The sequence below is a fragment of the Oncorhynchus keta genome, chromosome 37 (genome assembly GCF_023373465.1).
Source record: "Oncorhynchus keta strain PuntledgeMale-10-30-2019 chromosome 37, Oket_V2, whole genome shotgun sequence".
Lineage (NCBI taxonomy): Eukaryota > Metazoa > Chordata > Actinopteri > Salmoniformes > Salmonidae > Oncorhynchus > Oncorhynchus keta.
In genome coordinates this window covers 22,431,074-22,458,381 of record NC_068457.1, presented here as the reverse complement: position 1 = coordinate 22,458,381, position 27,308 = coordinate 22,431,074, and the positions used below count along the sequence as shown (strand labels likewise).

At 42.0% G+C, this 27,308-nt stretch overlaps 1 protein-coding gene across 1 annotated transcript in view; it reads left to right on the top strand.

The window, feature by feature from the left end:
- LOC118375733 (lysine-specific demethylase 6A-like) overlaps positions 1-27,308 on the top strand; it is a 57,177-nt gene that overhangs the window by 4,163 nt on the left and 25,706 nt on the right. The window contains exons 3-7 of the mRNA XM_052499740.1: positions 8,530-8,638; positions 9,743-9,792; positions 17,229-17,287; positions 18,240-18,360; positions 18,987-19,041. Of these exons, the coding sequence (XP_052355700.1) occupies positions 8,530-8,638; positions 9,743-9,792; positions 17,229-17,287; positions 18,240-18,360; positions 18,987-19,041 (394 nt within the window). The remainder of the gene's footprint in view (positions 1-8,529; positions 8,639-9,742; positions 9,793-17,228; positions 17,288-18,239; positions 18,361-18,986; positions 19,042-27,308) is intronic.

The following is a 27,308-nucleotide window of genomic DNA, read 5'->3' as shown; positions in this document are numbered from 1 at the left end:
TATGCATAGATAATAAATAGAGTAGCAGCTGTGTAAAAGAGGGGTGGACAATGCAAATAGTCTGGGTAGCCATTTATTTGATTGGCTATTCAGGAGTCTTATGGCTTGGTGGTAGAAGCTGTTATTAAGAAGCCTTTTGGACCTAGACTTGGCGCTCTGGTACCTCTTGTCGGGCGGCAGCAGAGAGAACAGTCTACGACTAGGGTGGCTGGAGTCTTTGCCAATTGTTTCTTCCCTGACACTGCCTGGTATAGAGGTCCTGGATGGCAGAAAGCTTGGCCCCAGTAATGTACTTGGCCGTACGCACTACCCCCTCTAGTGTGTTACGGTCGGAGGCTGAGCAGTTGCCACACTTGCGGTCGGAGGTGGAGCAGTTGCCATACTATGCAGTGATGCAACCAGTGCCCTCTATGGTGCAGCTAATTAGTCCCTAATCTATGTAGTTCACATGACAGGGGTGCAGCCAAGGGTGGGCTTGGGAGGGCATAAGCCCAACCACTTGGGAGCCAGACCCAGGCAATCAGAATGGGGGGTTTTTTTCCCCACAAAAGGATTTTATTACAGACAGAAATGCTCCTCAATTTCATCAGTTGTCTGTGTGACTGGTCCCAGAGGATCCCTCAGGTGAAGAGGCCGGATGTGGAGGTCCTGGGATGGCCTGCTTACACGTGGTCTGCGATTGTGAGGCCGTTTGGATGTACGGCCAAATTCTCTAAAATGATGTTGGAAGCAGTTTATGGTAGAGAAATTAACATTCAACGATCTGGCAACAGCTCTGGTGGATTTTCCTGCAGTCAGCACACATCTGTGGCATTGTTGTGTGACAAAACTGCACATTTTAGTAGGTTTTTATTGTCGCCCGCACAAGGTGCACCTGTGTAATAATCATGCTGTTTATTTAATCAGCTTCTTGATATGCCACACATGTCAGGTGGATGGATTTTCTTGGCAAAGGAGATTCTCAGTAACAGGAATGTAAACAAATTTATGTGCAACATTTGGGAGAAATAAGCTTTTCGTGCGAATGGAACATTCCTGTGTATTTTTATTTCACCTCATGAAACATGGGACCACATGTTTGGGATGTGCACAAGTGTACCATTGAATGAGTGTTGCATATTAACTTCAATGCATGAGGATGACATTACAATGAAGAAGCATAATAGCGGGTACTTCTGAGGTTTTTACTGTCCCTCAAACAAGTACACAAAATCAATGTTTCATGCCACCCTCATGACCCTTTTTTGGGAATAAACTGATTTAGGTCAATGAATGAACATCCCCATCCACACACACTTACAAATGGGTATACAATCAATTTATTGTATTTTTTGAGCGCTACATGTTATGTTTGAGCGCTACACTTTGAGCGCTACATGTTATGGAATCAATTGCGGTTTGTTTATTGGTATAAAATCACATTTACAGCTTGTTTGCTTTGTCTCATATCATTGTATTTGTGTTTTTGCTTGTTAGGAAATAACAGATGCATTGTGGGAGCTCATTACCAAGCACCAATGTTTGTTCCTGCAGCATTGTGTATCAGTGCCACATTAGGCATCATTGCTTTACTGGAGTAAACAGCACACTTTCATCTAGTTTGTTGTCATATGAACTTGAATGCTTGTTAAGCCTACTGTGTGGTGTGTGCACGCATTCTCATAAAGCCTGAGCCGCAGCTAAATTTAATTAGATTGATTTCGTCATCTGTGATGATTGTTAAATTCTGTGCTTGGCCTCTCTCAGCTGTGCTGTCTGTCACTTCTCCTGGCCCCTCCCCCTTTCCACCATACAAACCTCCAGTCAATCTGAATGGTGACGTAAGAAGGCGTTCGACAGATAAACATCCCCAAACAAACATCCCCAAGCACTCAGTCACGCTGAGACTATTCAGCTGTTCAAAGAGAAAGTACCAGGGCCCGAAACTTACTTTTTTGGTCCATCAGCCACTAGCAGCAGATATATATATATATATATATTAGAGGTCGACCAATTTATGATTTTTCAACGCAGATTATTGGAGGATCAAAAAAAAACAATACCGATTACTCGGCTGATTTATTTTTAAAAAAATATATATTTAAACTATATAACTCAATTAAAAAATATATATTTATTTAAAATATATTTTAATGACATTTACAACAATATTGAATGAACACTTATTTTAACTTAATATAATACATCAATCAAATAAATTTAGCCTCAAATAAATAATGAAACATGTTCAATTTGGTTTAAATAATGCAAAAACAAAGTGTTGAAAGTAAAAGTGCAATATGTGACATGTAAAAAAGCTAACGTTTAAGTTCTTTGCTTAGAACATGAGAACATATGAAAGCTGGTGGTTCCTTTTAACATGAGTCTTCAATATTCCCAGGTAAGAAGTTTTAGGTTGTAGTTATTATAGGACAATTTCTCTCTATACCATTTGTATTTCATATACCTTTGACTATTGGATATTCTTATAGGCACTTTAGCATTGCCAGTGTAACAGTATAGCTTCTGCCCCTCTCCTCGCCCCTACTTGGGCTCGAACTAGGAACACATCGACAACAGCCACCCTCGAAGCATCGTTACCCATCGCTCCACAAACGCCGCAGCCCTTGCAGAGCAAGGGGAACAACCACTCCCAAGTCTCAGAGCGAGTGACGTTAGAAACGCTATTAGAGCGCACCCCGCTAACTAGCTAGCCATTTCACATCGGTTACACCAGCCTAATCTCGGGAGTTGGTAGGCTTGAAGTCCTAAACAGCGCAATACTTGAAGCACAGCGACAAGATACTGGCAAAACGCACGAAAGTGCTGTTTGAATGAATGCTTACGAGCCTGCTGGTGCCTTCCACCGCTCAGTCAGATTGCTCTATCAAATCATAGACTTAATTATAACATATTAAAACACAGAAATACGAACCGTATGTCATTGATATGGTCGAATCCGGAAACTATCATCTCGAAAACAAGACGTTTATTCTTTCAGTGATACAGAACCATTCGGGTGGCATCCATAAGTCTAAATATTGCTGTTAAATTGCACAACCTTCAATGTTATGTCAATATTGTGTAAAATTCGGGCAAATTAGGCGTCCCACATTGTTGCATATACACTGACTCTGCGTGCAATGAACGCAAGAGACTTGACACAATTTCACCTGGTTAATATTTCCTGCTAACCTGGATATCTTTTAGCAAAATATGCAGGTTTAAAAATATATACTTTTGTGTGTTGATTTTAAGAAAGGCTTTGATGTTTATGGTTAGGTACAGTCGTGCAACGATTGTGCTTTTTTCACAAATGCGCTTTTGTTAAATCATCCCCCGTTTGGTGAAATTTGCTGTCTTTGTTAGAAAGAAATATCTTCACAGAGTTCGCAACGAGCCAGGATAACAGGCAATATTAACTAAATATGCAGCTTTAAAAAATATATACTTGTGTATTGATTTATAAGAGTTCCAAACTGCCTCTGGAAGCAACGTCAACACAATAAATGTCTGTTGGGAGCTTGAGGAAATGGGTTTCTGTGGCTGAGCAGCCGTACACAAGCCTAAGCTCACCGTGCACAATGCCAAGCACCGGCTGGAGTGGTGTGAAACTCGCCACCATTGGAAACTGCAGCAGTGAAGACGCGTTCTCTGGAGTGATGAATCACGCTTCACCATCTGGCAGTCCGGTTGACGAATCTGGGTTTGGCGGATGCCAGGAGAATGCTTATTGCCCGACTGCATTAGTGCCAATTGTAAAGTTTGGTGGAGAAGAATAAAGGTCTGAGGCTATTTTTAATTGTTCAGGCTACATATGCACACACTGAACAAAAATATAAACGCAACATGTAAGGTGAACTCAAATACACACAAATAGCTTATTTCTTTCATTTTGTGGACAAATTTATTTCCGTCACTGTTAGTGAGCATTTCTCCTTTGTCAATATAATCTATCCACCTGACAGGTGTGGCATATCAAGAAGCTGATTTAAACTGCATGATCAGGTGCAACCTGTGCTGGGGACCATAAAAGTCCATTCTAAAATGTGATGTTTTGTCAACACAATGCCACAGATATCTGCAAGTGGCATGCTGACTGCAGGAATGTGCACCAGAGCTGTTGCCAGATAATTTTAATGTTCATCTCTCTAACATAAGCTGCCTCCAACGTTGTTTTAGAGAAGTTGGCAGTATGTCCAACCGGCCTCACAACTGCAGACCACGTGTAACCACGCCAGCCCTGGACCTCTTCATCCGGCTCCTATTGACCTGTGGGATCATCTGAGACCAGCCAACCAGATGGCTAATGAAACTGGGTTTGCACAAACTGTCAGAAACCGTCTCAGGGATGCTCATCTGTGTGTTCATCGTCCTCACCAGGGTCTTGATCTGACTGCAGTTTGGAGTCGTAACAGACTTCAGCGGGCAAATGCTCACCTATGATGGCTACTGGCACACTGGAGAAGTGTGATATTCTCAGATTAATCCAGGTTTCAACTGTACCGGGCAGATGGCGTGTATGGCGTCGTGTGGGCGAGCGGTTTGCTGATGTCAATGTTGTGAACTGAGTGCCCAATGTTGGTGATGGTATGGGCAGGCATAAGCTACTGACGACAAGCACAATTGTGTTTTATCGATGGGCTTTTTGAATGCACAGATACCATAATGAGATCCTGAGGCCTTTGTCATGCCATTCATCCGTCACCATCAGCTTGTTTCAGCATGATGATGCATGTCCCCATGTTGCAAGGATCTGTCCACAATTCCTTGAATCGGAAAATGTCCCAGTGCTTCCATGGCCTGCATACTCACCAGACAATGTCATCTATTGAGTGTGTTGGAGATGCTCTGGATCGACCTGTACGACATTGTGTTCCAGTTCCTACCAATATTCTGCAACTTTGCACAGCTATTGAAGAGTGGGACAACAGGCCACAATCAACAGCCTGATCAACTCTATGCAGAGGAGATGTCACGATGCATGAGGCAAATGGTGGTCACACCAGATACTGACTGGTTTTCTGATCCATGCCCATCTATTTCTTTAAGTTATCTGTGACCTGCAGATGCATGTCTGTATTCCCAGTCATGTGAAATCAAAACGAGCCGTTGATGCTTGAAAACCCTCAAGTCAGAGTTAACGCAGTTGTACATGGAAGAGTGGGCTGAAATTTCTTCACGGCGATATGAGACTGATCAATAACTACAGGAAGTGTTTGGTTGGAGTCATTGCAGCTAAAGGTGGCACAACCAGTTATTGTGTTTAATGGGGCAATTCATTTTTCACACAGGCATTGGGTGTTGCATAATATGAAGTATGTGTGGAGTTAATCTATTAGGTTTTGATCTGACCATATTCAGTATAATTTATTTTGATGCAAAAGTAGAGCCCTTCAGAAAGGGGTAAATACCTTTTCACTATGTGTGATTCGTTGTGCTTTGTGTGATTAGCTACCAGCTATGGCACAAAACGACACTGACCACAGCAACTGCAGCATTTATTGTATCTATAAATGTACTCATGCTTGACTTTGAACGTTTTTTTATTCGCAAATGTGAATGAAATGCTTGTACTGTAGAGCCCTGACCACTTGCCAATATGGCTGGTGAAATAGACATCTTACCTGCCAATGCGAAAATCTACCTGCATTTGGCGGGGTCAATTTTAGGTTCTGGAACGTACCCCTTTTTGTTTTGCCATATGCGGTACAACAGACATTTACGCACGTCTCTCGTCTGGTCTGCATAACACACAGGATGTAACCAAATGATTGGTCCCACAGAGGGAACTCCTTTTTTGTAATGGAGTTAGTTGCTGTACGCAGAGAGGATTCCTACGTTAGGTTCTGTTCTTCTCCAGCCCATTCCATGCCTTCTGAGTGATCTAACACCTCAGTATTGCCCACTATCCCTCAACGTTGATGAATATTGAGTAGGCCAAGGGCATATGTGAATCTCTTCACTCACTAGTGTTATTGGTTCACTGTCATAGCACAAACTCCCCTGAACTTGGTAGTCCAGTTGCGTGATAAGTGGACGTTCTATCCACCTCACCCTCTCCAGACACACACGTTTCAGAGACACATACCTAATGCTGTCATCGAGTTAATCATTGGCTGGTCATTATCAACGTTCTTAAGTGTTCGATTTGCAAACAGTTTTGAATCGGTCTTGTTCAAACATACTTTTTTTTTTCTCTCTCTCGCTTGGTGAGTGACTGATCTAAGAGCCACCCAGATATAGGGCCTAACTGTTAGTGACATCAGAATTGGCAACAGTGAATTAAACATGAAAAAAGCTAAGCGGATCTCTTAGGCGAGAGTCATTCCACTTGTGAGTGTTTGGCTAATATGCACTTACAGTTGAAGTCGGAAGTTTAAATGTATGTGGCTAAGGTGTATGTATGTAAACTCAGTTTTTCACAATTCATGACATTTAATCCTAGTAAAAATTCCCTGTCTTAGGTCAGTTAGCATCACCACTTTATTTTAAGAATGTGATATGTCAGAATGACTGATTTAAAAAAAAAAAATTATTTAAGCTTTTATTTCTTTCATCACATTCCCAGTGGGTCAGAAGTTTACATACTCAATTAGTAATTGGTAGCATTGCCTTTCAATTGTTTCACTTCAATTGTTTCACTTCATTTCGGGTAGCATTCCACACGCTTCCCACAATAAGTTGAGTGAATTTTGGCCCATTCCTCCTGACAGGGCTGGTGTAACTCAGTCAGGTTTGTTGGCCTCCTTGCTCGCACATGCTTTTTCAGTTCTGCCCACAAATGTTGTATAAGATTGAGGTCAGGGCTTTGTGATGGCCCTCCAATACATTGACTTTGTTGTCCTTAAGACATTTTGCCACAACTTTAGAAGTATGCTTTAGGTCATTGTCCATTTTGGAAGAACCATTTGCGACCAAGCTTTAACTTCCTGACTGATGTCTTGAGATGTTGCTTCAATATAGCCACACAATTTTCCAACATCATGATGCCATCTATTTTGAAGTGCAGCAAAGCACCCCCACAACATGCCGCCACCCCATGCTTCAAGGTTGGAATGGTGTATTTCGGCTTGCAAGCCTCCCCCTTTTCCCTCCAAACATAATGATGGTAATTTATGGTCAAACAGTTCTATTTTTGTTTCATCAGACCAGAGGACATTTCTCCAAGAAGTACCATCTTTGTCCCCATGCGCAGTTGCAAACCGTAGTCTGGCTTTTTTATGTCGGTTTTGGAGCATTGGCTTTGCAGAGCGGCCTTTCAGGTTATGTCGATATAGGACTTGTTTTATTGTGGATATAGATACTGTTGTACTTGTTTCCTCCAGCATCTTCACAAGGTCCTTTGCTGTTGTTCTGGGATTGATTTTCACTTTTCGCACCAAAGCACGTTCATCTCTGGGAGACGATGCGTGTCCTTCCTGAGCGGGATTACTGCTGCATGGTCCCATGGTGTTTATACTCGCATACTATTGTTTGTACAGATGAATGTGGTACCTTCAGGCGTTTGGAAATTGCTCCCAAGGATTAACCGGACTTGTGGAGGTCTACAATTATTTTTCTGAGTTCTTGGCTGATTTCTTTTGATTTTCCAATGATGTCAAGCAAAGAGGCACTCAGTTTGAAGGTAAGCCTTGAAATACATCCACAGGTACACTTCCAATTGACTCAAATTATGTCAATTAGCCTATGAGAAGCTTCTAAAGCCATGACATTTTCTGGAATTTTCCAAGCTGTTTAAAGGCACAGTCAACTTAGTGTATGTAAACTTCTGACCCACTGGAATTGTGATACAGTGAGTTTAAGTGAAACAATTGGTCTGTAAACAATTGTTGGAAACATTACTTGTGTCATGCACAAAGTAGATGTCATAACTGATTTTCCAAAGCTATAGTTTGTTAACAAGACATTTGTGGAGTGGTTGAAAAGGAGTTTTAATGACTCCAACCTAAGTGTATGTGAACTTCCGACTTCAACTGTAAGTGTGTGTGTGTTCTGCAGGTGTGTGTGTGTGTGTGTGTGTGTGTGTGACTGACTATCTGAAGGAATGTTCTGGTGCATTTCTTAGTTGCTGTTTGTGTATATTTAGTGATTGTGCTCTGTTTCAGAAGCTATGTCCTCAAAGCTGTTACTCAGAGTGCAAGGTAACACTTTTTATGGGTTTCTAGAGTTCAGCCGTTGTCCTCCAGGAGTGGGTGTGTTTAATGTGTGATTAGGCCTCAGGCAGAGCCATCCCTGTGAGTGATGTGCATTTCGCTGTGTTTTTTATTTTCCAGTGGAAGAAGTCCAAATCAAAACATGGTCCAACACACACAATGAATGGAAATTCCATACCATCACTCCCATTTATATGGACATTGATAACTGATTGAAAAGATATATATATATAGTGTACTACTTTTGACCAGGGCATAAGTGGCTCCGGTCAAAATTAATGCGCTATGTAGGAAATAGAGGGCCGTTTGTGACTCATCCCATGTGAGATTTCCTGGTAAGAGACACTGCTGTCTGTGTTCATGCTGAGTTTCATCTTGCTGTATTTGTCCCCAGGCCGTTCGTTCCTACGATTCTCTCATCTTGAAGGCTGAAGGAAAAGTGGAGCCAGAGTTATTCTGCCAGCTAGGCCACTTCAACCTCCTCCTGGAGGAGTACGCTAAAGGTGAGTTGACGCCCCTCTTGCGCTCTCCCCCCTCGCTCGCTCCCTCTCCCCCCTGTATGGACATTGTTTTGCTAACATTAAGTCAACATTTCTACATGCTGTGTGGCATTATTCAAGTGTGTTAACTTCTGTGCAGCATCAGCGGGGAGCTAACATGATGCCCTCCAGACTCCCAGTGCAGCCTAAAGTCAAGTGGAGCAGGCAGGGTGCTTTCACACTTAATAAGGTGGACATTGGCTGCACTGATAGACTGTTGAACCGTGAGACACATTTGACAGAAGTACCAACGGTAACAAAAATGATAGTCCCGAACCATTTTTCATGTTTTAGTATTGGAAAAAGTCCAGAGGTTTCTGTATAGCGTGCAACACCCGTGTCTACTCTGGTCTTGGCACATGGGCTCCAGCCAACAGAGTGCAGGTAGGCTAGTCTACCCAATGAGATTACTGTGAGAATATTTGTCAAACGGCAGTCAAGCATCGATCAAAACCCCTTGAAATGTATTGTATCAGAAGATCACCATGCACTTTCAGCACAATGTGAAGTTCATCTGGAGTTCCCACTAGGCACAGATGTCTATTCCACATTGGTTCAATGTCGTTTCATTGAAATGATGTGGAAATAACATTGAGTCAACCGGTGTGTGCCCAGTGGGTTACTTCATCTGTAGCCTAATAAACTGCATGGTTTCTCAAGTCATAGTTGGAGGACCAAGCACCATATCATCGCATGACTCCCAAGTTTACTTCCATATGAATGTTATTAAAATCAGTATTTGTGCATAAAGGCATTTCCACCAGCATTTCTTGCATAATTCCTTTTAGAGAAACAAAAAGATGCCACCGTGTCGAAAGAACAAGTTATCTATCCATATTTATAAAATTGAATTGTGCATAAAAACAGTATGGTAACATGGTGTCTGTCACACTCTATTTCCTCCCTTTTATTTGTTATTTTTACCTAGTCCCCCCACCTGGGTTAAAAATGTAAGTTAGATGCAGTTGACTCCAACTTGGAATTGCTGAAAACAAAGCTGGTCTTATAGCAAAGTTAGTTGGTGTTAACCTTTTATGTCTGGTATTTAATATCCCTCTTCTTTCACAGCATTATCAGCATACCAGAGGTACTACAGCTTACAGTCCGACTACTGGAAGGTGAGAAAATACTACTGACGGACACACACTCTGAAAGCTTCTGCATGCTTTGGTTTCGGCTGGAGCCTATTCAAACTGAACAAATGTGCTCACAAACTCCCTTAACCTCTCTGGGATATGTGGGATGTTAGCGTCCCACCTGACCAAAAGCCAGAGAAAATACAGAGCGCCAAATTCAAATCCAATTATTATAAAAATCACACTTTCGTGAAATCACACATGTAAGATACCAAATTAAAGCTACACGTGTTGTGAATCCAGCCAACATGTCAGATTTCAAAAAGTATTTTCGGCGAAAGTAAACTATGCTATTATCTGAGAGTAGCACCTCCGTAAACAAAGAGAGAGAACATATTTCAACCCTGCAGGTGCGACACAACGCAGAAATAAAAATATAAAACATGCCTTACCTTTGACGAGCTTCTTCTGTTGGCACTCCAATATGTCCCATAAACATCACAAATGGTCCTTTTTGTTCGATTCATTCCGTCAATATATATCCAAAATGTCCATTTATTTTGCGCATTTGATTCAGAAAAACACCGGTTCCAACTTGCGCAACGTGACTCCAAAATATCTCAAAGGTTACCTGGAAACGTTGCAAAGCCTTTCAAACTACTTTTCAAACTACTTTTGTAATACAACTTTAGGTATTTTTAAAAAAAAAAGTAAATAATCAATACAATTTGAGGACTGGATGATCTGTGTTCAATACAGGAAGAAAACAAACTGATGCTACCTTTCTGGTCACACGCCTCTAACAAACATTACACTTGAAGTGACCCTCGTTTTGAACAGGGCTACTTTTTCAGTGGAAGCGGTAGGAACTGCAAGAAGGTCCCTTACAAATCTGGATTCCCAATGAAAACCCATTGAAGAGTGACCTCAAAAAAAAAAACATATGAATGGTTTTTCCTCTGGGTTTCGCCTGCTACATAACTTCTGTTATACTCACAGACATGATTCAAACCGTTTTAGAAACTTCAGTGTTTTCTATCAAAATCTACTAACAATATTACTGGATTATCTTCTGGGGATGAGTAGCAGGCAGTTAAATTTGGGCATGCAGTTCATCCGGACGTTAAAATACTGCCCCCTGTCACCAAGAAGTTAACCTCTTGAAGCTAGGGGGCACTATTTTTATTTTTGGAAAAATAACATTCCCAAAGTAAATGGCCTATTTCTCAGGACCAGATGCTATAATATGCATATAATTGACAGCTTAGGATAGAAAACACTAAAGTTTCCAAAACTGTAAAAATATGGTCTGAGTATAACAGAACTGATATTGCAGGCGAAAGCCTGAGAAAAATCCAATCAGGAAGGGACTCTTATTTTGAAAGCTCTGTGTTCCTATGCATCCCTATTGACCATTGAAAGGGATATCAACCAGATTCCTTTTTTTATGGCTACCCTAAGGTGTCTACAGCCTTCAGACGTAGTGTCAGACCTTTATTTTGAAGAATGAGCATGAACGACCACATTGCGTAAGTGGATAGGTGGGGGCTCTCAGAGTGAGTCTTGCGCAAAAGAGAGGCAGCAATTGTTCCTCCCGGTCCTAGTGAAAAGCCAACTGTCCCGGTTGATATATTATTGAATAGATATTTGAAAAACACCTTGAGGATTGATTATAAAAAACATTGCCATGTTTCTGTCGACATTATGGATATAATTTTGAATTTTTGTCTGCATTGTCGTGAACGCTATTTCCGGTTGATTCCTGGGCATAACGCACCAAACTAACGGAGGTATTTGGATATAAAAAAAATATCTTTATGGAACAAAAGGAACATTTGCTGTCTAACTGGGAGTCTCGTGAGTGAAAACAGCCGAAGATCATCAAAGGAGAACGGTTCATTTGATTGCTTTTCTGATTTTCGTGACCAAGCTTCCTGATGCTATAAGTGGACATAATGCTATGCTAGGCTATCGATAAACTTACACAAACGCTTGTATTGCTTTCGCTGTAAAGCATAATTTCAAAATCTGAGACGACAGGGTGATTAACAAAAGGCTAAGCTGTGTTTCAAAATATTTGAATATGAACATTTTCTAGTAATATTTTTTGAATTTTGCGCTATGCTATTCAGAGGTTGCTTATGACAATTCTCCCGGAGCCTGGAGGGGTAGTTCTAAGAGGTTAAAAGACCTTTGCTTGGAAAAAATAGAGAAGGCGACAATAGCTCTGTTTGTCCCTCTTTAGATGCAGTAGCCAGTATACACTTCCTCAAAATAGTCAGACGAAGCTAACTCAAGGTCTTTCATTTAATTTGGATGTTTTTGTCAGATCTTAGTCGTGTAATTTACATATAAGATGTTTGGTGCAGTGTTTCTCAAGTGAAATGTGCATGAAAACGAGTCGTCTATCCTTGATGACAAACACTTAATTGAAGAATTCCTATAATTGACCAAAGATGGACGAAGAGGCGTAGACTTTGGCTCAACTTCAGCTTGCCACGGGAAAAAATGTAGCGTGCACGAAAAGCTGAAACACCGTTGCCAAAGCTCACAATGAACAAACACGTCACAAAATGTCATCATAAAACAGTGGGGCAAAAAAGTATTTAGTCAGCCACCAATTGTGCAAGTTCTCCCACTTAAAAAGATGAGGCCTGTAATTTTCATCATAGGTACACTTCAACTATGACCGACAATATGAGAGAGAGAAAATCCAGAAAATCACATTGTAGGATTTTTGATGAACTTATTTGCAAATTATGGTGGAAAATAAGTATTTGGTCAATAACAAAAGTTTATCTCAATACTTTATATTCCCTTCGTTGGCAATGACAGAGGTCAAACGTTTTAAGTCTTCACAAGGTTTTCACATACTGTTGCTGGTATTTTGGCCCATTCCTCCATGCAGATCTCCTCTAGAGCAGTGATGTTTTGGGGCTGTTGCTGGGCAACACTGACTTTCAACTCCCTCCAAAGATTTTCTATGGGGTTGAGATCTGGAGACTGGCTAGGCCACTCCAGGACCTTGAAATGCTTCTTACGAAGCCACTCCTTTGTTGCCCGGGCGGTGTGTTTGGGATCATTGTCATGCTGAAAGACCCAGCCACATTTCATCTTCAATGCCCTTGCTGATGGAAGGAGGTTTTCACTCAAAATCTCACGATATATGGCCCCATTCATTCTTTCCTTTACACCACATATGTCAGAGTCAAGGCCCGCGGGCCACATCCGGCCCGCGAGAAGGTTTTTTACGGCCCCTGGGATGATCTTGATTTATTATTAGAACCGGCCCGCAGACCGCAGCAAGCCGGCAGCCCGCAGATCTTTTACACGCACCAATACTACATTTCCCACAATGCAACGGTGACGCACCGAGCAGTAGGCTGCTTCATTTCAATATTTATTGGCACAGCAGTTGTCAGCATCACAGTAAAATTAACTTTCAGATACCCATCAAAAATGGCAAAACGGAAGGTGGACACTGAGAACCGGGGTTTCAAACAAGGTGGGAGTCGGAGTATTTGTTCACGGAGGTAGCTGGAAAACCTGTGTGTCTTCTGTGTGGAGAAAGTGTGGCGGTACTGAAAGAGTATAATCTGAGACGACATTATGAAACGAAACACGCGGACAAAAACAAGAATATGGACATGGAACAAAGGCTACAAAAGGCAGAGGAATTAAAACGAGGCCTCAAATCTCGACAGGCTCTGTTCAAAAAAGCCAAATCACAAGGCCAGGCTGCTGTCAAGGCCAGTTTTATTTTGGCAGAAGAGATCGCTAAATCAGCCCGGCCATTTACGGAGGGGGATTTCATCAAAAACTGCATGATTAAAGTTTGTGACGAAGTTTGCCCAGAAAAAAGGCAACTCTTTTTAAATGTGAGTCTGAGCAGAAACACCATTGCCGAGAGAGTAGACCAGTTGTCCATCAATCTAAAAGAGCAGCTTGTGAAAAGGGAAAAGATTTCATTGCATATTCCTTGGCTGTGGATGAGAGCACCGACATTTCTGACATTGCCCAGTTGTCAATTTTCATCCGCGGAGTGGACTCCAGCCTAAGCGTGACAGAGGAGTTTTTGGCTTTACGTCCTATGCATGGCACAACTACGGGGCATGATTTGTATGAAGAGGTGTCAAGATGTGTAAATGAGATGGAGCTGCCTTGGGAAAAACTCGTGGGTTTGACAACCGACGGAGCACCTGCGATGTGTGGACACAGGAGCGGACTGGTGGCGAAGATACGGGAAAAGATGCAAGAGGAAAACGCGACAGGTGAGCTGACAGCTTATCATTGTATCATACACCAGGAAGCGTTGTGCGGTAAAGCCTTGAAAATGGAGCATGTAATGAGCATCATCACGCGCACAGTTAACTTTATCAGAGCCAAAGGTTTGAATCACCGCCAGTTCAAGGCATTTCTGACGGAGTTAGAAACGGAGCATGGTGATTTGCCTTATCACACAGAGGTGCGATGGCTAAGCCAGGGAAAGGTGCTTCAAAGATGTTTCGAGCTTCGTGAGGAGATTTGTCTGTTCTTGGACAGCAAAGGGAAAGACACAACACAACTCCGAGACGAAATGTTTCTGTGTGAAATGGCTTTTCTGTGTGACATTACGAGTCATCTGAATGCAATGAACTTGCAGCTGCAGGGTCGGGATCGTGTCATCTCTGATATGTACAGTACAGTGAAGGCATTTAAAACCAAACTGACTCTGTGGGAGACGCAGATGCGGAAAGAAAATTTGAGCCACTTTCCCAGCTGCCAGACCATGAAAGAGAAGCTCTCTACCAGTGCGTTCCCGAGCGCACAGTTGGCTGATAAAATAGGTATGCTTGCCGCTGACTTTCGACGCCGATTTGCTGACTTTGAAGCACAAAAAGCAGGTTGGAACTGCTCGGTAACCCATTTGCTGTTGACGTGGAAAGCTCACCACCAAACCTCCAAATGGAGTTGATTGACCTCCAATGCAATGATGCACTGAGGGCAAAATATGCGGCAGTGGGTGCTGCGGAGTTCGCCCGTTTCCTCCCCGACACAATGCCCCAGCTGCGCATCCAGGCTGCTCAAACGTTGTCTATGTTTGGCAGCACATACCTGTGTGAACAACTGTTTTCTTTGATGAACTTGAACAAAACATCACACAGAAGTGGACTTACTGCTGAACACCTCCACTCAATTCTGAGGATTTCCTCAGCTCAGAGCCTTACCCCGAACATTGATGAACTTGTGGAAAAGATGGGACACCACCAAGTATCACCCTCAACCTCAAACAAGTGAACATTACTGTGCAATCACATATTTAGAGTTTTTACTCAGTTCAAGTTTAAAAGTTAAAGTTTAATATTTGTTTTCACTGCATGTTACTTCTCCTTAAACAAAGTGTTGTTTTTGATTAATAGATTTTTGCACTTTATTTTATTGTATTTCAATCCAATTATATTTTAAAAATATTTCAGTTGAGTGGATGATAGAAAATTGCTATTGTTTTTTTCTTTGAAGTAAATTTAGCCCACTTTTGCTAAAATAGAAAATATAGGCTACTGATGGTGCCTTGAATACCGGTTTCTTTCATTTAATGTTCATGTTATGGGGATTTTTATATAAAGGAAATTTGTCTTTTGTGTCTGTTGAAAATTAAAGATTACTGACAGAGCCATAAGAAAATATTGCTTTATTTATCTGATCATATTGGAATATATTTGTTAGGTTTTCAGTAGGTTCAATTAGGTTCACTAGACTATATGCGTCATTTAAAACATTTTCAATGAACATTCGAACAGTCCGGCCCTCGGCTTGTAGCTAAATTTTTTATTTGGCCCTCCGTCCATTTGACTTTGACACCCCTGCTTTACACGGATCAGTCGTCCTGGTCCCTTTGCAGAAAAACAGCCCCAAAGCATGATGTTTCCACCACTATGCTTCACAGTAGGTATGGTGTTCTTTGGATGCAACTCGGCATTCTTTGTCCTCCAAACACGACGAGTTGAGTTTTTACCAAAAAGTTATATTTTGATTTCATCTGACCATATGACATTCTCCCAATCTTCTTCTGGATCATCCAAATGCTCTCTAGCAAACTTCAGACGGGCCTGGACATGTACTGGCTTAAGCAGGGGGACACATCTGGCACTGCAGGATTTGAGTCCCTGGTGGCGTAGTGTGTTACCGATGGTAGGCTTTGTTACTTTGGTCCCAGCTCTCTGCAGGTCATTCACTTGGTCCCCCGTGTGGTTCTGGGATTTTTGCTCACCGTTCTTGTGATAATTTTGACCCCACGGGGTGAGATCTTGAGTGGAGCCCCAAATCGAGGGAGATTATCAGTGGTCTTGTATGTCTTCCATTTCCTAATAATTGCTCCCACAGTTGATTTCTTCAAACCAAGCTGCTTAACTATTGCAGATTCAGTCTTCCCAGCCTGGTGCGGGTCTACAATTTTGTTTCTGGTGTCCTTTGACAGTTCTTTGGTCTTGGCCATAGTGTAGTTAGGAGTGTGACTGTTTGAGGTTGTGGACAGGTGTCTTTTATACTGATAACAAGTTCAAACAGGTGCCATTAATACAGGTAACGAGTGGAGGACAGAGAAGCCTCTTGAAGAAGAAGTTACAGGTCTGTGAGAGCCAGAAATCTTGCTTGTTTGTAGGTGACCAAATACTTATTTTCCACCATAATTTGCAAATAAATTCATTAAATCCTACAATGTGATTTTCTTGATTTTTTTTCTAATTTTGTCTGTCATAGTTGAAGTGTACCTATGATAAATTACAGGCCTCTCATATTTTTAAGTGGGAGAACTTGCACAATTGGTGGCTGACTAAATACTTTTTTGCCCCACTGTATATGAACGAACTGTTCCCAACCGTTTCTGATGGGGAAGCATGCGGACACCTTTACTCACGCACTCACGCTCTTATCTGTGGAGCTCTTTATAGTAGTAATGTCTCCATTCTACTTCTACTGCAGATTATATTCTGCTCATGTTCATCCTCAACCTGCCAAGGTTAACCCATTCACATCGCACCGGTCGACCACCCAGACACAGGAAGTTTGTGTGGTTATGATTCAGGGGTTTGTCTGGAGGCACGCTGTGGGTTGTGGCTTTCAGATTAGACTCATTCTCTGCCGTTTTCTGTTTCAGTCGAAATCGTGGTGAGATGTGAGCATTTGGTAGGCCTACATGGTGATTCCATTTGAGTGTCGGCCAGCAGAGACGATCCCCAAAAGGCATCTAGTGCTGTAACCAGTCATTGCACAAAGAAAGACTTCTATTGCTTGTGGTTAAAATGAATGGTCCATAACTAATGACGACAGATTAAGACGGATGCTTTATAGAGTGGGTTTCTGGAAGGGCTCCTATACAGACAACATGTCTGGGCTGCTGCCATTTTGAAAGCGTTTGTTTTTGTGTAGGCGTGTGTGTGTGTGTGTGGCCTGTAACTAATTAGTCTTAATGGTGCTCTGTGTGCATCTGCTTCTTCCAGAATGCTGCCTTCCTATATGGCCTGGGCATGGTCTACTTCCATTACAACGCCTTTCAGTGGTGAGTAGCTGTCTTGTACAACCTAAGTATGGAGGACTAGATTATGATTGTGTGTGTGTGTGTGTGTGTGTGTGTGTGTGTAAAAAATGTGTATGGTTGCCATGGTGACGCCATCACCAGTTGCTTCCCACATGGCACCTTATTTCATTTACTAGTGTACTAGTTTTGACCATGGCCCTGGTGGACAGTAGCGCATAATGTAATGAATAGGGATCCAGTTGTGAAAAATCCCAGAAGATCTAGTTTTTAAATTAAAAAAATAATAATTTTACCCCCTTTTCTCCCCAATTTCGTGGTATCCAATTGTTAGTAGTTACTATCTTGTCTCATCGCTACAACTCCCGTATGGGCTCAGGAGAAACTAAGGTCGAAAGCCACGCGTCCTCTGAAACACAAACCAACCAAGCCGCACTGCTTCTTAACACGGCGTGCATCCAACCCGGAAGCCAGCTGCACCAATATGTCGGAGGAAACACCATGCACCTGGTGACCTGGTTAGCATGCACTGCCCCCGGCCCGCCACAGGATTCGCTAGTGCGCGATGAGACAAGGATATCCCTAACGACCAAACCCTCCCTAACCCGGACGACGCTAGGCCAATTGCGCGTCGCCCCATGGACCTCTCGGTCGCGGCCGGCTGTGACAGTGCCTGGGCTCAAACCCAGAGGCTCTGGTGATTAAGACCACTGCGCCACCCGGGAGGACCCCGAAGATCTCCAGTTTTAATCACATTGCGAAGAAACAGGGAAGATCTCCAGTTTTAATCACGCTGCGAACATCTTCAGTTTTATTCATGTGATATTCTCTCCTTTGGAGGGCTGTGGTCTCTGTTCAATACTGCAGCGCTGACTCTACTCTTTCATCTTCTGAGTGGTGTCTCTCCCATTTCTAACTTGGAATATACTTATCCTCTCACTCACTCTGTCTGTCTCTATTTCTTCTCCTCCCCCAGGGCGATTAAAGCTTTCCAGGAGGTGCTCTACATCGACCCCAGTTTCTCACGAGCCAAGGAGATCCACCTGCGACTCGGGCTCATGTTTAAGGTCAACACCGACTACGAGTCAAGCCTAAAGGTACTCTGCCTGCCTCTCTCCTCCACTAGTGGAGCCACCACAACATTTCCCACAGGACATCCAGGGAGGAACATTAGTGTAGAATGAATCTTTTTCTTTTTATAGGTTGGCACCTTATTCTATTGATCAGGGATGGGCCACCAAACATCTGAACTCATTATGGGGGTCTCAGTGGCTTGTGGGTCTGTGTACCCACATCCATACCCACACATGCAGCCAGGCCTTTTGGGGGATCCTACGCACAAAGTAGTTAATTTCATGCAATTCTACTCATTTTGTCATGGGGTGGAAATAAATGTTGAGAAATTTTTTATTTGAGTGAGACTAACAAAATCAATGGGGGACTGTAAAGAGGACTTGCACAGTGTGCAATCTATTCATCAGTTGCCCACTCCCTTGTTTGTTCTCTCCTGCTCTCTAATTGCAGTGCAGAAAGTGACCAGGGGGAGAGGTAGCTTGCTGAAGAATTGATTTCCTTGTGTCTGAGTCTGACAGTCAGGGAAAAGGAGTGTCTCAGTGCATGGGGATTCATGTATAGGAATTACCCTTTGCATTGTTCTTTTGTTTCTGTGTATTTCTTGTCCTTCAGTGGATGTTAATGCCTTGATATTCTGTTCTGTCGACAGCATTTCCAGCTGGCTTTGATTGACTCCAACCCCTGCACTTTGTCCAAAGCTGAAAGTAAGTAGTGTGAATAAAGCTAATTCGGTAATGCAAGTTTCCTTTTTTAAATATGCATGTTTACATGTTGATGTTCATTTGAGATTTAACTACAGAAATGTACTGGACAAATTGGCCAACTATGTAGATTGAGAGAAGGGATGGGCATGCGTAATGGAGTACTCAAACTGATGTCTAAAAAATATATATTTTGCAACTCCATAAGGTGAGCTACAGTGAGTTGAAAAAGTATTTGATCCCCTGCTGATTTTGTACGTTTGCCCACTGACAAAGAAATGATCAGTCTATAATTTTAGTGGTAGGTTTATTTGAACAGTGAGAGACAGAATAACAACAAAAAAATCCAGAAAAACGCATGTCAAAAATGCTATAAATTGATTTGCATTTTAATGAGGGAAATAAGTATTTGACCCCTCTGCAAAACATGACTTAGTACTTGGTGGCAATCAGGTCAGACGTTTCTTGTAGTTTGCTACCAGGTTTGCACACATCTCAGGAGAGATTTTGTCCCACTCCTCTTTGCAGATCTTCTCCAAGTCATTAAGGTTGAGGCTGACATTTGGCAACTCGAACCTTCAGCTCCCTCCACAGATGTTCTATGGGAATAAGGTCTGGAGACTGGCTAGGCCACTCCAGGACCTTAATGTGCGTCTTCTTGAGCCACTCCTTTGTTGCCTTGGCCGTGTGTTTTGGGTCATTGTCATGCTGGAATATCCATCCACAACCCATTTTCAATGCCTTGGCTGAGGGAAGGAGGTTCTCACCCAAAATGTGACGGTACATGGCCCCGTCCATCGTCCCTTTGATGCGGTGAAGTTGTCCTGTCCCCTGAGCAGAAAAACACCCCCAAAGCATAATATTTCCACCTCCATGTTTGACGGTGGGGATGGTGTTCTTGGGGTCGTAGGCAGCGTTCCTCCTCCTCCAAACACGGCGAGTTGAGTTGATGCCAAATAGCTCCATGTTGGTCTCATCTGACCAAAACACTTTCACCCAGTTGTCCTCTGAATCATTCAGATGTTCATTGGCAAACTTCAGACGGGCATGTATATGTGCTTTCTTGAGCAGGGGGACCTTGCGGGCGCTGCAGGATTTCAGTTCTTCACGGCGTAGTGTGTTACCAATTGATTTCTTAGTGACTATGGTCCCAGCTGTCTTGAGATCATTGACAAGATCCTCCCATGTAGTTCTGGGCTCATTACTCACCGTTCTCATGATCATTGCAACTCCACAAGGTGAGATCTTGCATGGAGCCCCAGGCCGAGGGAGATGGACAGTTATTTTGTGTTTCTTCCATTTGCGAATAATCGCACCAACTGTTGTCACCTTCTTACCAATCTGCTTGGCGATGGTCTTGTAACCCATTCCAGCCCTGTGTAGGTCTACAATCTTGTCCCTGAAATCCTTGGAGAGCTTTGGTTTTGGCCATGGTGGAGAGTTTGGAATCTGATTGCTTCTGTGGACATGTCTTTTATACAGGTAACAAGCTGAGATTAGGAGCACTCTGTGTGAGCCAGAAATCTTTCTGATTGAGAGGTTTCCCTCACTAAAATGCAAATCAATTTATAACATTTCTGACATGCGTTTTTCTGGATTTTTTTGTTGCTTTTCTGTCACTGTTCAAATAAACCTACCATTAAAATTAGACTGGTAATTTCTTTCAGTGGGCAAACGTACAAAATCAGCAGGGTATCAAATACTTTTTTCCCTCAGTGTGTGTGTGTGTGTGTGTGTGCGTGTGCATATATATATATACTGCAAATCTATATTGTGAAATGTTTGTCTTGAAGACCACATTAATTTGCTTTGACTAGTGTTCCATTTGAACGTGTGCATTTGCAGGACACAGTGAAAATTTAACCAAGCATCACAGTTCTGCTCACTAAATTCCCTTTCCCCTACATGTCTCACTCAATTGCGTACCGACCGCTTCCTCTACACACGCATTCTGTGTGCGCCTACAGAAATAAATGCCTATTAAAAACAGTCCATTCAGAAAGTATTCAAACCCCTTGACTTCCACATTTTGTTACGTTACAGCCTTATTCTAAAATGGATTAAATAAAACAAATTCCTCATCTACACACACTACCCAATAATGACAAAGCGAAAACTCTGACAGAGTTCAAGAGTTCCTCTATGGAGATGGAGGAACTTTCCAAAAGGACAACCATCTCTGCAGCACTCCACCAATAAGGCCTTTATGGTAGAGTGGCCAGACGGAAGCCACTCCTCAGTAAAAGGCACATGACAGCCCGCTTGGAGTTTGCCAAAGGCACCTAAATGACTCTGACCGTGAGAAACAAGATTATCTGGTCTGATGAAACCAAGATTGAACTATTTGGCCTGAATGCCAAGTGTCACGTCTGGAAGAAACCTGGCACCATCCATACAGTGAAGCATGGTGGTGGCAGCATCATGCTGTGGGGATGTTTTTCAGCGGCAGGGCCTGGGAGACAAGTCAGGATTGAAGGAAAGATGAACGGAGCAAAGTACAGAAAGATCCTTGACGAAAACCTGCTCCAGAGTGCTCAGGACCTAAGATGGGCGACGGTTCACCTTCCAACAGGAAAATGGCCCTAACCACACAGCCAAGACAACGTAGGAGTGCTGGCTTTTGTGGCTCGACCGGACCAGGTTATGTGTTGTGAAGCTAGCTTCAATAAGGATTAGGCACAATAGTGGATGGTATAATTATGCCCTACTTTTAGTTTGAAAGCTAACCTCAAGGTCCACTATTGTGGCTAATCCTTATTGTGGCTAGCTTCAAATAGATGGGTCTGACCACCATTTAATAAAATAAAAACTGTTTTTTAAGTTAGGGATATTTTAGATGATGACAGCTAGCTAACTATATAGCTAGGTAACTATAGCTACTGAAACAGATGTCGTTTTGCTATGTTTTTGGGGAAGGACTTTGTTTGCATCCATGAGCTAGCTATCTTTTTTTAATGATCAGCACTGAAGGTGTGCAAGACAACTTTACCAGCATCATAGCATACGTATCGATGAATCGTTGTAAACAAATGAAATATATATATATGCCATTTAGCAGACGCTTTTATCCAAAGGATTGGTGTAATAACTACGTAAAAAAATGTATGAACGTGTTAAATTATAGTATGACGTGCAGTCATTTTCAGGTCCTCAAATTGTATTTGTCACATACACATGGTTAGCAGATGTTAATGCGAGTGTAGCGAAATGCTGATTGGTTAACACGGTTATTTGACACGCCAAATAACACCATTTGACGTATCTTTTTTGACATGCAAAGACCTAAACGGCGTTCCGTAGAAATCCTGGTTGAGAAGGAAACGACTGAACAACGAAACAGCACAGCAAGTAAGTGAAATAAATAGGTTTTCATTGTTTTACTGGTAATACGGGGACATACGTAAATGTCAACAAAATAACTTTTTGGTCAGTGTGGTGTGTGTGTAACCTTTTTTATTTAACTTGGCAAGTCAATTTGTTCTTAACTATTTACAATGACGGCCCGAACGACCCTGGGCCAATTGTGCTTCGCCCTATGGGACTCCCAATCACACGGTCTAAGGCACTGCATTTCAGTGCAAGAGGCATCACTACAAGCCCTGGTTCGAATCCAGACTATCACATTCGGCAGTGATTGGGAGTCCCATAAGGCAGCGCAAAATTGGCCCGGGGTAGGACGTCATTCTAAATAAGAATTTGTTCTTAACTGACATGCCTGGTTAAATAAAGGTTATACACATGTCCATATTACCAGTAAAACATAATGAAAAAATATTTCTTTCACTTACTTGCTGTGCGGTTTCATTCTCAACCAGGATTTCTATTGTCCAAAAAAAATACACGTCAAATAAGCTTGTTGACCAATCAGGACCTGAATATGACTGCACGTCACAAAGTAATTTAACTCAGTTATTACACATTGATTACTGTCACTCGTATTTCATATGTCACAATGATTCGTCTACGTATATTATCATGCTGGTAATGTTCTCTCGTGCACCTCCAGGGCTTGTCATAAAAAATATAATCAAATTTATTTCTATAGCCCTTCTTACATCAGCTGATATATCAAAGTGCTGTACAGAAACCCAGCCTAAAACCCCAAACAGCAAGCAATGCAGGTGTAGAAGCACGGTGGCTAGGAAAAACTCCCTAGAATGGCCAAAACCTAGGAAGAAACCTAGAGGAACCAGGCTGAGGGGTGGCCAGTCCTCTTGGAGACTGGAGATTATAACAGAACATGGCCAAGATGTTCAAATGTTCATATATTACCAGCAGGGTCAAATAAACAGCAGGTCTGGGACAGGTAGCACGTCCGGTGAACAGGTCATGGTTCCATAGCCGCAGGCAAAACAGTTGAAACTTGAGCAGCAGCACAGCCAGATGGATTGGGGACAACAAGGAGTCATCATGCCAGGTAGTCCTGAGGCATGGTCCTCTGGCTCAGGTCCGCCGAGAGAAAGAGAATTCGAGAGAGCGCACTTAAATTCACACAACCTATACAGGAAGTGACCACGTCAGTGACTCAACCCACTCAAGTGACGCACCCCTCCTAGGGATTGCATGGAATAGCACCAGTAAGCCAGTGACTCAGCCCCTGTAATAGGGTTAGAGGCAGAGAATCCCAGTGGAGAGGGAGGGGAACCGGCCAGGCAGAAACAGCAAGGGCGGTTCGTTGCTCCAGTGCCTTTCCGTTTAGCTTCACACTCCTGGGCCCGACTAGACTCAATCATATGAGTCTTCGGTAAAGACTTAAAGGTTGAGACCGAGTCTGCGTCTCTCACATGGGTAGGCAGACCATTCCATAAAAATGGCGCTCTATAAGAGAAAGCCCTGCCTCCAGCTGTTTGCTTAGAAATTCTAGGGACAATTAGGAGGCCTGCGTCTTGTGACCGTAGTGTACGTGTAGGTATGTACGGCAGGACCAAATCGGAAAGACTGGTAGGAGCAAGCCCATCTAATGCTTTGTAGGTTAGCAGTAAAACCTTCAAATAGGCCCTTGCCTTAACAGGAAGCCAGTGTAGGGAGGCTAGCACTAGAGTATGATCAATTTTTTTTATTCTAGTCAGGATTCTAGCAGCCATATTTAGCACTAACTGAAGTTTATTTAGTGCTTTATCCGGGTAGACGGAAAGTAGAGCATTGTAGTAGTCTAACCTAGAAGTAACAAAAGCATGGATTCATTTTTCTGTAAAATATTTGCACAGAACATTTCTGATTTTTGCGATGTTAAGTCAATGGAAAAAAGCTGTCCTTGAAACAGTCTTGATATGTTCGTCAAAAGATTTCAGGGTCCAGAGTAACGCCGAGGTCCTTCAGTTTGATTTGAGACGACTGTACAACCATCAGGATCAATTTGTCAGATTCAACAGAAGATCTCTCTGTTTCTTGGGACCGAGAACAAGCATCTCTGTTTTGTCAGTTTAAAAGTAGAAAAGCTAGCTAGCTCATGGATGCAAACAATGTTCTTCCCCAAAACAACATCTGTTTCAGTAGCTTTAGTTAGCTAGCTAACTATATATCTAGGTGTCATCTAAAATAACCCTAATTTATAAGACAGTTCTTATTTGATTAATGGTGGTCCAACGCATCTGTGAAGCTAGCCACAATAAGGATTAGCCACAATAGTGGACTTTGCGGTTAGAAGTATGTCATTGACAGTGATGCAAATTAATACAAATAGTGGAATTATGCCATAATTTAATATATCATGCTAAACGAGGTTGGAATGTTATATAAAATCAACTTGTTGATTTTTAAATCACACTGGATGTATTATACTTTAGAATTGCATTGGGGTGTCAGTCTACTCCGTGACACCCAGAAAGCATTAATCTTAGCTCTTATTGCGGGACTTTGAAATAACTGAATTGAGCCACATTTTGTCAACCTATGTGTATTGAACACTATTCAAGAGGAAAAACAATACTGCGTGGATGTTTTGGAGTCTGATAACTCTGAGGACGACGTTGGAAAAATATCTTGGGTATTGAATAGACTGATACACCATTTCATTGATCCTCAAACCTTAGGTAAAGCTGTACAGTGCAACATGTATGTCAATACACACAATAGGCTGACTGGGGAGGTGATTTCACACAGTCACAGTCCCGCGATAAGAGCTACAATGTCAATGTTTGCAGAAACTCTTTACAGTTGTGTTCTGTGGGTGTCAGAGTAGACGGATACCGCATTTCATTGCTTCACATTCCAACCTTGTTTAACATTATCTAGTATAAATGTCATGATTCCACCAATTGTAACCTTCTACATCACATTCAAAGAGGTACTTTTTTTATTTTGAAGGCAAACTGCAAATTACACTTGTACCTAATCCTCATTGTGGCTAGCTTCACAACAAAAAAGCATCATTTGGCTTTTGAAGCTCGACCAGATAATATCTGGCTGCTTATACGTTAGCTTTGGGCAACAGGGTTAAGTAGCTGGCTAACTATTTATTTTCATGAACTGAAGTTCAATTTCAATAGGTGAACAACAAGTGGCTACCTAGCTACTACTTACAAGGATTCCTAAATCATTGCTAAGAATAATGAAAATGACTGCAGTTTCTACAGGTCATTGTCTTCAGGTTGGTTGTATTAGTGCTAGCTAGCTACCCCAGAAGTTGCTGTTGAACAAATAATGCTTTCTTACCAAAGGGGTATTGTAAACACATCGTTCGTGGCCGATGTTTGCTTTTTTTGTACAGCTTTGACAGTGCTACTGATAGTAGTAGTGGCATGTGCAAATTCACAGCACAACATTCTTTAATAGAACTGTTATTTGACGTGTCAAATTAAAAACGGATTTAACGCGTCAGTGTTATTTGACGTGCATCCTTTTTGACGCGCCAAGACCCAAATGGCGTTCCATTGTATGTCGTCAAGCTAATAGCAGTGATGCTATTACTGTGTAACTCCGGTAGGGAAAAATAACGCACTTAGTTGTGCGTACCGGTGCTCGACCAGTCGCGAAAGCCTACATCGCCCATGACAGAGAGCGGTTGATTGTCAGACAATGAATTCTATTATCTTGGCGTTAATGGATTTCACCTTTGAATTGTCTTGCTGAAATGTTGTTACTCCTTCAAATGACTATTCAACTTGTTGACTGCTCGATCCACACAGCAGACATCATGGGCTAGGTTAGGAATGCTGTGTTGCATGTGTTGTGCAAAATTTTACTTCGCCGTCATGTACCGACATTATATAGGTATGCACGTCAGTGTTGACATCTGTTTTGCACATCGGTGTTAAACAAGACATTGGTCTGATACCAACGTTGGCGTTTTTAGCTAATATCGTCCGATATGTTCACTATATCGTGCATCCCTACTGATAACGAATCCTAATTGCTAAGTTGCCTCATATTCAGGCAATACATAAAGTGCCATTTTTTAAATGAATTTTTTACCTTTAACTAGGGAAATCAGTTAAGAACATTCTTTATTTTCAATGACGGCCGAGGAACAGTGGGTTAACTTCTCTAGGGTATGAGGATGAAAAGCATGCCCAAATTAAACAGCTTTCTACTCGGGCCCAGAAGATAGGATATGCGTATACTTAGTATATACTCAGTTTTTCTAAAACTGTTAAAATAATGTCTTGAGTATAACAGAATTGATTTGGCAGGTGAAAACCTGAGAAATCCATTCAGGAAGTAGGATTTCTTTTGTTGTAGTTTTCTATTCAATGCCATTACTTAGGACTCAAACTGCAGTTCCTATGCCTTCCACTAGATGTCAACAGTCTTTTTGTTTCAGTCTTGTATTCTGAAAAATGAGGGAGTAAGAGCAGTCTGAATGAGTGGACCCTGCTGTGTCAGAGATTTTTCATGCATGCGACCAGAGTTCCTTTCTTGTTTACCTTTTATATTGACAATGTTATTGTCCGGTTGAAATATTATAGATTATTTAGGCTAAAAACAACCGGAGGATTGAATTTAAACATCGTTTGACATGTTTCTATGAACTTTGCGAATACAATTTGGATTTTTGTCTGCCTGTTGTGACTGCGTTTGAGCCTGTGGATTACTGAAGAAAATGCCCGAACAAAACGGAGGTTTTCGGCTATAAAAGGGACTTTATCCAACAAAAGGAATATTTATTAATAAATTAATGTCTTCTGAGTGCCACCATATGAAGATCATCAAAGGTAAGGGATTCATTTTATCTCTATTTCTGACTTGTGTAACTTCTATTTGGCTGGTTACTGTTTAATGATTTGTCTACTGGGTTATGTTCTCAAATAATCGTACGGTATGCTTTCGCC